The following is a 13,825-nucleotide window of genomic DNA, read 5'->3' as shown; positions in this document are numbered from 1 at the left end:
ATACGGTCTCTTCATGTCCTCTTCCGTAACCTAGGTTGGTGGAAAAGCTAATATAAATAAAAATGTCAATTCCTCATAGCAAGAAGATGAACCTGACAATAGCCATAAGATATACAGCAGTGAAAGCGCTGCTCACTGAATAACGAAATAAACAGGACAAAGTTTTAAAAAATGATACCATGTCATTCTATAGTCAATATCTGGGACTAAATATTGAATAAATACATAACTTTACCATTGGTTTTACGCATAGAGATGTCCCTTTTGAGACCGAGTGGTCATATATTGTCTTGGATGGACGTTTATTAAATATATTTCGCGCATTTGTGATGCCTGCGTACATTCAAAATAGCTGTGCATAATACCACACATATTGTTTACGGCGTTGTCGCCATTTTGAGTACAGTCTGGCTTGATTGACAATTCATTTATTCAGTAGGTGAGAGTAGGCCTATAAGCTTTCTAACGATGTATAACATGTCTAATTTTGCTTTTGGAATAGCGTTTTATGTCAGCGTAACCGAAAAGTTTCTTATCATCGCATTCACTAACGCATTAAGACACTGCACCTAACAAAACGTTGTTAACAATTTTTTCGTAATTTCTTGGAAAATACTATTATTACTGAGGACTTCTGGGCATAGCTGAGCCGTATATTTGCTGATAGACCTATCTGACATCGTTTTCTGGAGCAAAACAGATTGAACTCGCTGATTTACTGTCTCTGTCTGAACACAGATAAAATGTTATCATTGCTATGTAAGTATTACTGCTCAAAATATTTCGGTTATACACATTATTTTTGGATTGAGTGTCTTTAAATAGGTTAGTGGTATTATATAGCTAATGTGGATATTTCACACTGTAATGTAAGCGTTAGTTAGTAGTTTTTGAATGCATGCAACAGTGATGGTCAGTGGAGGATACGATAAAAAGAAAAACCAAAAACAGAACAAAATACACAGAATCCTCGTCCGTTTCGTCAGCCAACGAAACATAACATAACAAAAACAAAACAGTATGGGAAGCGACGACAACAACCGGCGCATATTACATTCACAATGGGACTCCGTCGCTGATCCACCGCGTCACTTGCTGTCCTCACTAGATACGTGGAACGGCGCAGAGTGGCCCTGGTAACGGTTCGGCCCTACGGTGGAAAAGCGGCTTTAGTTCCTGGATTTCAGGCTGACGACTAAATTACTGAATTAGCACAATCGTTTACATGCTCTGACATTTTAGTTAATTTTGTTTGGTTTTTATTTTTGTTCAGTTAATGAATGACACTTGTATCAGCATATTGATTGTCTTACTGTAACCTAAACTATGAGTATATAGCACTGGTGTGTGCAACTACAGCAATTTGTTAATTGAATAAGAGTGATTTGTGGAAACAATAACATACACACACATTTTTTTTTCTCTTTAAAATATATTGGATTACATAGTGAAGAAAAAAGTGAGCACAAAATGTTTCAGTCACATGCTTTCTTCAGTGCTTATTGGCAGTGCAGCAATTGCTTGTTTATATACAGTGGCCATCATCACCAGATGGGAAACAAAACCATTGGTCAAATTGTTGATGTTATACATATACTATTAAATTACATGGAGGCAAATTACATAATATATTGTACATACGGCAGTTACATACATATAAATACAGAAAAGGGCGGTTCTAAATCAATACAAAGTTTATCACATATTGCAGAATGACAATTGCTATGCAGTGCAATCTATATGCAATCCAAATCATTTGTGTTGGTTTGTAAATCATGCAAATGGATAATTCACATCAATAAACCACACCTTAGACGAGGAGATGACATGAAACATGAAACATTGATGTAATGACAAAATGTAGGCAATCAGATGTCACAGCATGTGTGATAAATCCTATGGGAAGATAATAAAAGGATTCACAAAATGAAAATACATCCAAGAACAAAGATCATAATGTTGGTCAGACATAACAAAATTGTTGTGACAGTCTGTGTGATAACCATGCTATAGGTCAGTAAGTTATTCAAATATAAATGGATTTTCTTTATTTACAAGGCTAGCCTGCGTCCTTGGACTATGGAAGGTAAACCTCTTTTGTGTTATGTTTTCACTATCCCTTTACTCCCCTATTTTACATTGCTAAACAAATTTTATTTACATAACCAACAATTCACTATTTCTTAAATTTTTACTTTATGAAAAGTGCACACCCTTGTGCAGTCTTGAGACCATGCATAGTTACATCTAGTGGCTAAAGTCATATTTGAAGCCTGAGACATAATTTTATTGTTTTGCCAAATAAAATAAAAGGCACATGTAGTCAGAGATATTCTCTTTTTTTCCCTTTTCCTTTTCATTGTATGGTTTTACAGTATTCCGTATTTACAGTTTTACAGTATACAGTATTACAATATGTACAGTTTTCTTGCCATATCTGCTACGTTACATTACATTAGATTTTATTTGGCATATGCTTTTATCCAAAGCAACGCACAATAAGTGCATACCGAAGGTCACTGGAACAAATACAAATACAGGTCAGATAAAGTACAATTCTCATAAAACAGCAGCTATCCATAGCCATTAGGGATGGAGGGAGACTCCACTCTTTGTATTTGTATCTGTATTTGTTCAACCAAAAAAAAATTTGTATTTGTATTCGGATCAAAACCAGAAGTGGGTGTGCCGTGAACCAGAAGTGGGTGGAGTTTAACACGGAAGCTGTATTGAATTATTACCATTATAATCACTATAATTGCTTTTTAAAGCTGTGTTTAACAAACATGGACCTATGGTTATATAGCCATAACAGGCTATTATAACACTTAAGTAAACAGACAGTCAAATCAAGCTTCAAACATAGGTAAATGTTTTTAAAAATAAAAAAAAAGTTCCTCATCCTTACTATGAACTGCACAGTATGAACTGCATGAACCCCATCACCCCTACCTGAAGGACACAGTCTAAATGCTTCACACAATGACTGGGTGTGTCATTAGCCAACAACCTGTTTCTGTAATGTTTTAACTCTGAAAAGGTCACTTTTTTTTATTATGTAGCCAACTACCACTAAGCATTATAGCATCGATTTCTGCACCAGCAGCGACCGAATTTCATAAAGATCATGAAACTGATTTCAGTGTTTATATTTCTAAATTATACCGGTTTTGTTATATAGGCTAAGGGAAAATGTATATTACAGGAACACTGAGAAAAGCCCTAAAATGTGCATGACAAAACACAAAATAGAAAAGTAGTTAAATACATTTTTAAATTTATAATAATTTTAATTTTAGGTAATTTCTTTGGTCATTCAGCAAACTTCTCCCTCCCTTCTCCTGGAAATGTGCTTTCTATGCACTGTCGCCCTCCTCAATTCAACAGAGAACGCGTAGCTTTGGTGGTTTCCCGGAAACGCACGCACAAAAATCTCAAATATTTCATGCAGTTGTGTAGATATTCTATTTAGTTTATTTAAAGTCTCAGTTTCAGTGAAAACTCAAAACAATGTTGTGGCGTTATCTCCACGGCGTTCTAAGCCTATCGTTTCTATAACTACAGCATCCACAAGTATTCATAAAGGCTTTATCAAATTCATCACAATTGCAGTCAATGAATTTTTTGTGATCGTATGTGCAAAATTTGTCTTGATAGTGCTTTATTGGGAAATTATTTTGAAAGCACTGGTCATTCAATTGTTGAATAGCGGGCCCAGAGTTCACAACATGTTCGCACCTGGGTAAGAGCACTTCTCTATTGTCTGGTGGGGAGGGGTTTGTGAAGAAAATGGCACAGACGGCCAGTATTTCTTTACTTAGTCGATTTTTTCTCATTTTAAAAACACAGTTATTTAAAGCCTAAATATTTAGGAAAGTCATAGAAGGAGGAGGATATCGCATTTATGGCATTGGGAGTAATTTTAATTATAAAGTCCCCAAAGCGCAATGGCTTCTCTTTGGCCTATCTAGTGTTAAAGGAAAGTCTCAATTGCTGTCTCTCTGCCATTGTGTTTCTAATTGAGAAACTTGGTACTGACTTCTGAGCAACTTGCATCAAAGAGATGGGAAAACAGATCAGAATCCGAATAATATTGGTCAAATTCGGGAGAAGAAAACTTTTGGGGAGAACGCATTATCCGAGTGTTGCTGAATATGGTATTAGCGCTATGTATTTTTCTAGTAGTCTCACTATCTTCATGTTAATGATTACTTGGTCATGTACTAAAATCTTTGCATACACAGTTCACAAAAAAACATCTAGTTCATTTTAGATCAACAAGAAAATGAGGGAATCCTACATTTCTCTTGGGATTATTAAAGTCAAAATGGGGCTGCTCTTTCTGTTTATGCTTAGTGTAAAGTCATTCCTTTGCATTTAAAGGAAGGTTTTTTGCAACTTTACCTTTGACCTTTTTAATGTGCCCCCAGGCACTTCAAGGTCAATATCTGGAGTACACATGATATTAGTACTAGGCGAGTTATATCCTTTCCCTTTTGGTAAATCGGCATACTCAACAACACTGGGATTTTTCAGATTAGGTTTGGGGATATCTACTTGACCTTTGAGATTAGCTTTGGGTGATTTGTCAGATTTGTCAGAAGTATTGATTGCACTCTTCATTTTTGAGGATGCATCAATATCAAGTTGTTGTCTATTCATATTTAATTCAGTGGGTCCATATTTAGGTCTCTTTTGTGTTGGCACATTCAATTTTCCTGAGAGAGCATCAAGATCAAGATGTGGTGTATTCAAATTCAACGACTCTCTGATATCCGTTTGTGGTAAACTTTGAATTACATCAGGGGAACTGATTTCACCTTTAATCATGTGTGATTTCAAGTCAAAATTTGATGATTTGAGGTCAGGTTCACAGCCTTTCATGTCACCATTGGGTAAATCAACGTCTACCTCTGGAGTTTTGATTCTCCCTTTAATTTTAGGAGCTGTGAGATTCGGATCAGGTGTTTTCAAGCTTGTATCAATGCCAAAATCTGGCCCTTTCACTTTGGGCCCTGACGGACTAAATTTGGGCATGGTGAATTTCTTTGATGGGGCATCAATGTCAAGATCTGGCATTTTCATTCCTAGTTTAGGAATGTTGAAATCGGCTTTGGGTAGATCTGCACCAAACTCAGAGGCATTGATTTGAAACTTAGGAGCATTGATTTTTCCTTTTATCTTAGGAGCTGAAAGATCTAAGTCTGGTGTTTCTAGATCTTTACGAATATCCATTTCAGGACGTTTTGCTTTAGGTCCAGAGATTCCAAAGTTTGGTAATGTTGGAGATTTAAATTGAAGAGAGGGTGATTTCAGATCAAAATCTGGTACATCCATATTAAGTCCAGTGCCTTTCATGTCAGCACTAGGTAAATTCAAACCTATGTCAGGAGCTCTAATTCCTCCTTTAAACTTAGGAGCTTTGAGACTCAGATCAGGTGTTTTCAGGCTTGTATCAATGTCAAAATCTGGCCCTTTCACTTTGGGCCCTGATGGACTAAATTTGGGCATGGTGAATTTCCCTGATGGGGCATCAAGGTCAAGATCTGGCATTTTCATTCCTCGCTTAGGAATGTTGAAATCAGCTTTGGGTAGATCCGCACCAAACTCAGAAGCACTGATTTTTCCTTTCATCTTGGGAGCTGAAAGATTTAAGTCTGGTGTTTCCAGATCTCCACGAATGTCCATTTCAGGACGTTTCACTTTTGGTCCAGAGATTCCAAATTTTGGTAATGTTGGAGATTTAAAATGACGAGAGGGTGATTTCAGATCAATATCTGGTACATTCATATTAAGTCCAGTGCCTTTCACGTCAGCACTAGGTAAATTCAAACCTATGTCAGGAGCTCTAACTCCTCCTTTAAGCTTAGGAGCTTTGAGATTCAGATCAGGTGTTTTCATTCCTGTATCAATGCCAAATTCTGGTCCTTTCACTTTGGGTCCTGACAGACTAAATTTAGGCATGGTGAATTTCCCTGATGGGCCATTAATGGCAAGATGTGGTGTTTTTGTACCTAGTTTTGGGCTGTTCAAATCAGCTTTGGGTAAATTCACAGCCAACTCAGGGGCATTCATTTCTCCTTTGATCTTAGGAGCCGAGAGATTCAAATCTGGTGTTTTCAGATCTGCATCAATGTCAAGTTCCGTATGTTTCAATTTAGGTCCAGAGATTCCAAATTTAGGCAACGTTGGAAATTTAAATTGTCGAGAGGGAGTTTTCAGGTCAACATCTGGTATTTTCAGATGAAATTTAGAGCCTTTGATGTCATCACTGGGTAAGTTCAAACCTACGTCTGGAGCTTTAATTCCTCCTTTAATTTTATGAGCTTTGAGATTCAGATCAGGTGTTTTCAAGCCTGCATCAATATCAAAATCTGGTCCTTTGACTTTGGGCCCTGACAGATTCAATTTTGGCATGGTGAATTTTGCTGATGGGGTACCAATGTCAAGATCTGATGTTTTCATATCTAGTTTAGGGCTCTTGAAATTAGCTTTGGGTAAATCCACACCCAAATCAGGAGCACTTATTTTTCCTTTGATCTTAGGAGCTGAGAGATTGAAATTAGGTGTTTCTAGATCTCCATCAATGTCCACCTCTGGACAATTCACTTTAGGTCCAGAGGTTCCGAATTTAGGCAATGTTGGAAATTTAAATTTTTGAGAGGGAGACTTCAGATTAACATTTGGCACATCCACATTAAGTCCAGTGCCTTTAATGTCAGCATTAGGTAAATTCAAACCTATGTCAGGAGCTTTAATTCCTCCTTTAAGCTTAGGAGCTTTGAGATTCAGGTCAGGAGTTTTCAGGCCTGCATCAATACCAAAATCTGGTCCTTTCACTTTGGGCCCTGACAGACTAAATTTAGGTATGGCAAATTTTCCTGATGGGGCATTAATGGCAAGATCTGGTGTTTTCATATCTAGCTTAGGAATGTTGAAATCAGCATTGGGTAGATCCGCACCCAACTGAGGGACATTCATTTCTCCTTTGATTATAGGAGGTGAAAGATTCATGTCTGGTGTTTCCAGATCTCCATGAATGTCCATTTCTGGATGTTTCAATTTAGGTCCAGATATTCCGAATTTAGGTAATGTTGGAAATTTAAATTTTTGAGAGGGAGACTTCAGATCAATATCTGGTACATTCATATTAAGTCCAGTGCCTTTAATGTCAGCATTAGGTAAATTCAAACCTATGTCAGGAGCTTTAATTCCTCCTTTAATCTTCGGAGCTTTAAGATTCAGGTCAGGAGTTTTCAGGCCTGCATCAATACCAAAATCTGGTCCTTTCACTTTGGGCCCTGACAGACTAAATTTAGGTATGGCAAATTTTCCTGATGGGGCATTAATGGAAAGATCTGGTGTTTTCATATCTAGCTTAGGAATGTTGAAATCAGCATTGGGTAGATCTGCACCCAACTGAGGGACATTCATTTCTCCTTTGATTGTACGAGGTGAAAGATTCATGTCTGGTGTTTCCAGATCTCCATGAATGTCCATTTCTGGATGTTTCAATTTAGGTCCAGATATTCCGAATTTAGGTAATGTTGGAAATTTAAATTTTTGAGAGGGAGACTTCAGATTAACATTTGGCACATCCACATTAAGCCCAGTGCCTTTAATGTCAGCATTAGGTAAATTCAAACCTATGTCAGGAGCTTTAATTCCTCCCTTAATCTTAGGAGCTTTGAGATTTAGATCAGGAGTTTTCAGGCCTGCATCAATACCAAAATCTGGTCCTTTCACTTTGGGCCCTGACAGACTAAATTTAGGTATGGCAAATTTTCCTGATGGGGCATTAATGGCAAGATCTGGTGTTTTCATATCTAGCTTAGGAATGTTGAAATCAGCATTGGGTAGATCCGCACCCAACTCAGGGACATTCATTTCTCCTTTGATTGTACGAGGTGAAAGATTCATGTCTGGTGTTTCCAGATCTCCATGAATGTCCATTTCTGGATGTTTCAATTTAGGTCCAGATATTCCGAATTTAGGTAATGTTGGAAATTTAAATTTTTGAGAGGGAGACTTCAGATTAACATTTGGCACATCCACATTAAGCCCAGTGCCTTTAATGTCAGCATTAGGTAAATTCAAACCTATGTCAGGAGCTTTAATTCCTCCTTTAATCTTAGGAGCTTTGAGATTCAGGTCAGGAGTTTTCAGGCCTGCATCAATACCAAAATCTGGTCCTTTCACTTTGGGCCCTGACAGACTAAATTTAGGTATGGCAAATTTTCCTGATGGGGCATTAATGGCAAGATCTGGTGTTTTCATATCTAGCTTAGAAATGTTGAAATCAGCATTGGGTAGATCCGCACCCAACTCAGGGACATTCATTTCTCCTTTGATTGTCGGAGGTGAAAGATTCATGTCTGGTGTTTCCAGATCTCCATGAATATCCATTTCTGGATGTTTCAATTTAGGTCCAGAGATTCCAAAGTTTGGTAATGTTGGAGATTTAAAATGACGAGAGGGTGATTTCAGATCAATATCTGGTACATGCATATTAAGTCCAGTGCCTTTCACGTCAGCACTAGGTAAATTCAAACCTATGTCAGGAGCTCTAACTCCTCCTTTAAGCTTAGGAGCTTTGAGATTCAGATCAGGTGTTTTCAGGCCTGTATCAATGCCAAATTCTGGTCCTTTCACTTTGGGCCCTGACAGACTAAATTTAGGCATGGCGAATTTCCCTGATGGGGCATTGATGTCAAGATGTGGTGTTTTTGTACCTAGTTTTGGGCTGTTCAAATCAGCTTTGGGTAAATCCACACCAAACTCAGGGGCAATCGTTTCTCCTTTGATCTTAGGAACCGAGAAATTCATATCTGGCGTTTTCAGATCCGTATCAATGTCCACTTCTGTACGTTTCAATTTAGGTCCAGAGATTCCAAATTTAGGCAATGTTGGAAGTTTAAATTGTCGAGAGGGAGTTTTCAGGTCAACGTCTGGTATTTTCATGTGAAATTTAGAGCCTTTGATGTCATCTCTGGGTAAGTTCAAACCTATGTCTGGAGCTTTAATTCCTCCTTTAATTTTATGAGGTTTGAGACTCAGATCAGGTGTTTTCAGGCCTGCATCAATATCAAAATCTGGTCCTCTGACTTTGGGCCCTGACAGATTCAATTTTGGCATGGTGAATTTCGCTGATGGGGCACCCATTTCAAGATCTGATGTTTTCATATCTAGTTTAGGGCTGTTGAAATCAGCTTTGGGTAAATCCACACCAAACTGTGGAGTATTGTTTTCCTTTAGGATCTTAGGAGATGAGCAATTTAACCCTGGTGTTTCCTGATCTCCATCAATGTCCATTTCTGGCCCTTTTACATTTGGCCCAGACATTCCAAATTTAGGTAATGTTTGATATGTACATTTCTTAGAGGGTGATTTGAGGTCAACATCTGTTGCTTTCAGGTCAAGTTCAGGACGATGTGTGCTGTCATCTAACATGTCAATACCAGAGACATTGTCACCTCCTTTAATACTGTCAATTTTCATATTTAGGTCCATGTCTGAAGATTCTGAATTAGGACCCGAGAGATTAACTTCAAGGCACTTTACATTGTCCTCCAAATCTGGTTCTTTCAGTTTTGAAGATAATCCCATAGGTGGCATTGGGCAGCTTTTGCTGAAGTCTGGTACACTGAAACTGGAATCTTCCAGAGCTTTTGTGTCTTGTATCTTTGGGCCTGACCATTTAGCATCAATATCTACTTGAGGTGTTTGCGCAATCATATTGGACAAATTTTGAGAAGGGCCTGCAATGTCACTCTTAAAGCTTGGTCCATCCAAATGTAGTCTTGTCCCTTGGACAAGAAGCTGGCTGTTCAGGTCACCAATTTTAACAGCTGATGTTTTTGCCGCATCACATACAAATGGTTCTCTGTTCAGGAATCTCTGTACTTTGCTGTGGAAAAGTCTGGAGTAAGAATCCTCAAGCATCTATGAAACAGAAAACAAATACGTTGCTTAACAAAATCCATTCGACATTGATTCTGTAATCACTGCTTATAATAAAATTATACTTACTTCTTTTGGAGATGCAATGGAGTTGTTTAATATTCCAGAACTTACACTGGCTTTCAAACTTTCTTTTGTCAGAACTTTCATGTTTTCATCATAAGGTTCAATTAGTTTCAGTACCCTCAACACCTCATCTTTCTTAAGTTTGTCGAAGTGGATGGTTGCACCAATAATTTCATCACCTGAAAAAAATGTTTTCAATGATGAAATACATGACATGGTCATCATCACAAGATAACCAAAATAGTTTTCTCAGTTTACAGTGAACAATTGTATCCATTAAAAATCAGTATTTCTCATTAAAAAAAGTTTACTATGCAATAGGAAAGAACAAATGAGATGCCACTGAAGAGATAGCTCATATACAATAATTTTGTTTATTTATTTGAGAGCAGACACTCAGCATTTTATGCTTTTATTAGCACAGAAAGTGTCATAGCAGAGAATCAAACCACAAACTACATGGGGGACTGATGTGGCTTGAGATTCAGCTGCCCTACAGACAGTGCCACACGTCGCCACATTCAGTCTATTATAATTTGATCAGTTAAATAGGAATACGTATATTTACTTTGCATAGTTTGTAAAAACTGCTGCAGAAAAAACCTCGGAAAGTCTAGATTTGATGAACTGTTGTATGTTATAGACAAAAGTATTGTTTTCCAATTTACCTTCTTTCAGGCCTATGTCAGTGGAAGAGTCAGCTCTGATGCTCTTGACAATCACACCACCTTTGTCCACATCTTCTAGGACAAGGCTGTCAGAGAAACTCTTGCTCCTGCTGTGCCTCATCTGAAAACATTTAATATAACAAGGCTTTGAATTATTTCATACAGCTGAGGCCAAATGTTTACATACACCTAGGCTAAAGATATTCAAACTCAGTTTTTCACAACTCTGCACATTTCATGTTACCATACATTACTTTTGGCAAATCAATTAGGGCATCTCCTTTGTTCACATCAGAGGTAATTTTAAAACAATTGACAAGAGGCAGATTTATTTCACTATATCAGAATTCCAGTGGGTCAAAAGTTTACATACACCAAGTAGACTGTCTCTTTAAACAGTCTGGAAGATTCCAGAAATTGATGTAATGACTTTTTAGAACCTTCTGATTGGCCAATTGTCATAATTGTTAATTATGTCATAATAATGTTAATTGGGAGTTAGTTGGCACCTGTAGCTGTATTTAAGGGCCTACTTTTAGATCCACTACCTTTTTGCCCTTGATACCATGGGAAAATGCAAGCAAATTAGCCAAGACCTCAGAAAAAAAATTGTGGACCTCCACAAGTCTGGTTCCTCCTTAGGAGCAATTTCCAAACAACTGAAGGTACCACGAGCATCTGTACAAACAATTGTATGCAAATATAAAAATCTTGGGACCACACAGACACTGCATCATTCAGGAAGGAGGCACTAATTAACTCCCAGGGCTAAACAAACTTTGGTCCGAAAGGTTCAACTGAACTCCAAGACAACAAAAAAGGAACTGGTGAAGGAGTTGGAGGCATGAGATACCAAAGTATCTACATCCACCATTAAGAAAATCCTACATTGCCATGGCCTGAAAGGCTGTCACGCAAGGAAGAAGCCCTTACTCCAAGACCGGCATAACAAAGCCAGAATGAAGTTTGCAGGTGATCACCAGGACGAAGATCTAGCCTTTTGGAGGAGTGTTCTGTTGTCAGATTAAACAAAAATTGAACTGACTGGCCATAATGATTAGCGCTATTTATGGAGGAAAAAGGGTGAGGCTTTTAATTCGAAGAACGCCATCCCAACTGTGAAGCATGGGGGTGGCAGCATCATGTTGTGGGGGTGTTCTGCTGGAAAATGGCTTAAAGACAACAAAGCAAAAGTATTGGAGTGGCCATCACAAAGCCCTGACCTGAATCCCATAGAAAATTTGTGGACTGAACTGAAAAAGCGTGTCCGAGCAAGTTAAGCAATTAAAAGGCAATGCCACCAAATACTAACAAAGTGTATGTAAACTTTTGACCCACTGAAAATCTGATACAGTACACAATAAATCCGTCTCTTAGCTATTATTTTGAAATGACCTCTTATGGAAATAAAGTAGGTACCCTAATTGACTTAACACAGGAAATGTATGGTAACATGAAATGTGTGGAGTTGTGAAAAACTGAGTTTGAATGACTTTAGCCTAGGTGTATGCAAACTTTTGGCCTTAACTGTAGATATAGAACTACCAGTCAGTGCATAATTGTATCCTGAACTTCTTCTTTCAGTTATTTTATATTAGAATTGTTTTTTATATTTGAAACTTTACTAATCATTTTTCCATTTGGACCTAATTCAGCTGTCTACACTTTATACTCAACAGTAACACTTAGCTGTTACACAGGTTATACCTTTCAGTTTTCTGACAGGAAGTATGTCTGAACTCCCATCTACTAGCACTGTGTGGCAAACATTTAAAACTTACTTTCATTGTCATCGTAGCTGAGTGGCGTTATGTCCATTTAAACTAAGGGGGCACGTGCTCCCTCATATTTTTTTATTTTCTCTCAGATATAAAATGAGCATTTTATTAAATTTGTCATTTGTAACAATTATGCATGATGAGCTCAGCGTATATGAGTCAAAAGTATTCTTCTAAATATGGCGGAGAACATACTTAGGTAATAATCCCCTTTTCCCCATTTTGCTAGTTCCTCGCCCGAGTCAGATGGTATCACAGATTTTTAAAAAACAGTCAAAATATATTACCTCAATGGGAGAGGCTTTCACCTTGACTCACAGTGCACATTAGAACGAGAAAGAAATGAGCGGCCATAACAACATATCATTAGCATTAGCACATCTTTGTTGGTTGAAGCATTTCAGCATTTCAGCCAGTCAGTTGGAAAACTACTGGTGAGTATGACTAGTCACTGTCTGAAAACATGCAAAAATGGGGAAAACACATTCAATCATCTTTATGTTCCCTTTGGGATATATCTAGTTAGCTTAATTGCTGGTTATCTAGTTTGTAACATTAGCTTTCTGGTAGTTACTGCCTTTACTAGTTTGGGGCTAACATGTGTCCCTGAAAATCCGGAAATTCGTAGACTAGCTTTCCATTCATTGAGAACAAATGGAAAATGAGAAAATGGCTTTTTTTTAAAAAGGTAAGTGATGGCACTAGTTGTATGAGAACCCTTGCAGATCGGTATGGGAATTCCCATGGCATCAAGTGTGGCAGCAAGTCTCTAGCTATGTTTTCTTTAGTTGCTACTGTACCTAGTTGTTAGCAACATAGCATTATTGATAATCAAATAATGTTATCTAGTTTAGGTAGCTAGCTAGCTTATGTGACAGGACATGGTTTTTTAGAGAAACTATAGGGTGGTGATGCTCTTGGCTTAGTCTTTTTGTCAGTTTTTTTCCTGACGTTATCATCATTGCAATTGAGACACAGAGAACCGACTGAACCGAGGGAGAATGAGGGATGCCTTTTGAAGGAATGCAGATAGACAAAAGGTTGGCTACTAAAACCCAACACAGAGCCACTTTTGGGTTCTCTCTCTCGCCCTCTCTCTCTTTTTCTCTCTGTCTTACTCTCTTCTTGAAAGAAAGTATGGGATTGAGATGCAGAGTACAGTATAGATTTACTTACTCCTCTTGGCTTTGCTAATTAATGTGAACTAAATATTATCACTGCTGTCCTGATAGATTTACAGTAACACCATCTAGTACAATATGTTTTTGAAATTTTTAATGTGTTTTAGGTCATGTGTTGTTATTGTTGGACATGTAATGCTGTCACTCTTAACAATAAAATAGGGGAAATCAA

At 37.7% G+C, this 13,825-nt stretch overlaps 1 protein-coding gene across 1 annotated transcript in view; it reads right to left on the bottom strand.

Annotated features, from left to right (window-relative positions):
• Nucleotides 1-1,412: 1,412 nt before the first annotated feature.
• The window catches only part of LOC118221619 (neuroblast differentiation-associated protein AHNAK-like), a 28,897-nt gene continuing 16,484 nt past the window's right edge, over nt 1,413-13,825 (bottom strand). Inside the window, exons 4-6 of the mRNA XM_035406849.1 lie at nt 10,695-10,815; nt 10,030-10,205; nt 1,413-9,942 (exon numbers count right to left, since the gene is read on the bottom strand). Coding sequence (XP_035262740.1) covers nt 4,378-9,942; nt 10,030-10,205; nt 10,695-10,815 — 5,862 coding nt within the window. The 3' untranslated portion in view covers nt 1,413-4,377. The remainder of the gene's footprint in view (nt 9,943-10,029; nt 10,206-10,694; nt 10,816-13,825) is intronic.

Source organism: Anguilla anguilla, chromosome 2 (genome assembly GCF_013347855.1).
Source record: "Anguilla anguilla isolate fAngAng1 chromosome 2, fAngAng1.pri, whole genome shotgun sequence".
Taxonomy (NCBI): Eukaryota; Metazoa; Chordata; class Actinopteri; order Anguilliformes; family Anguillidae; genus Anguilla; species Anguilla anguilla.
Note: the sequence above shows the minus strand (reverse complement) of the source record. Positions and strands in the feature narration are given on the sequence as shown.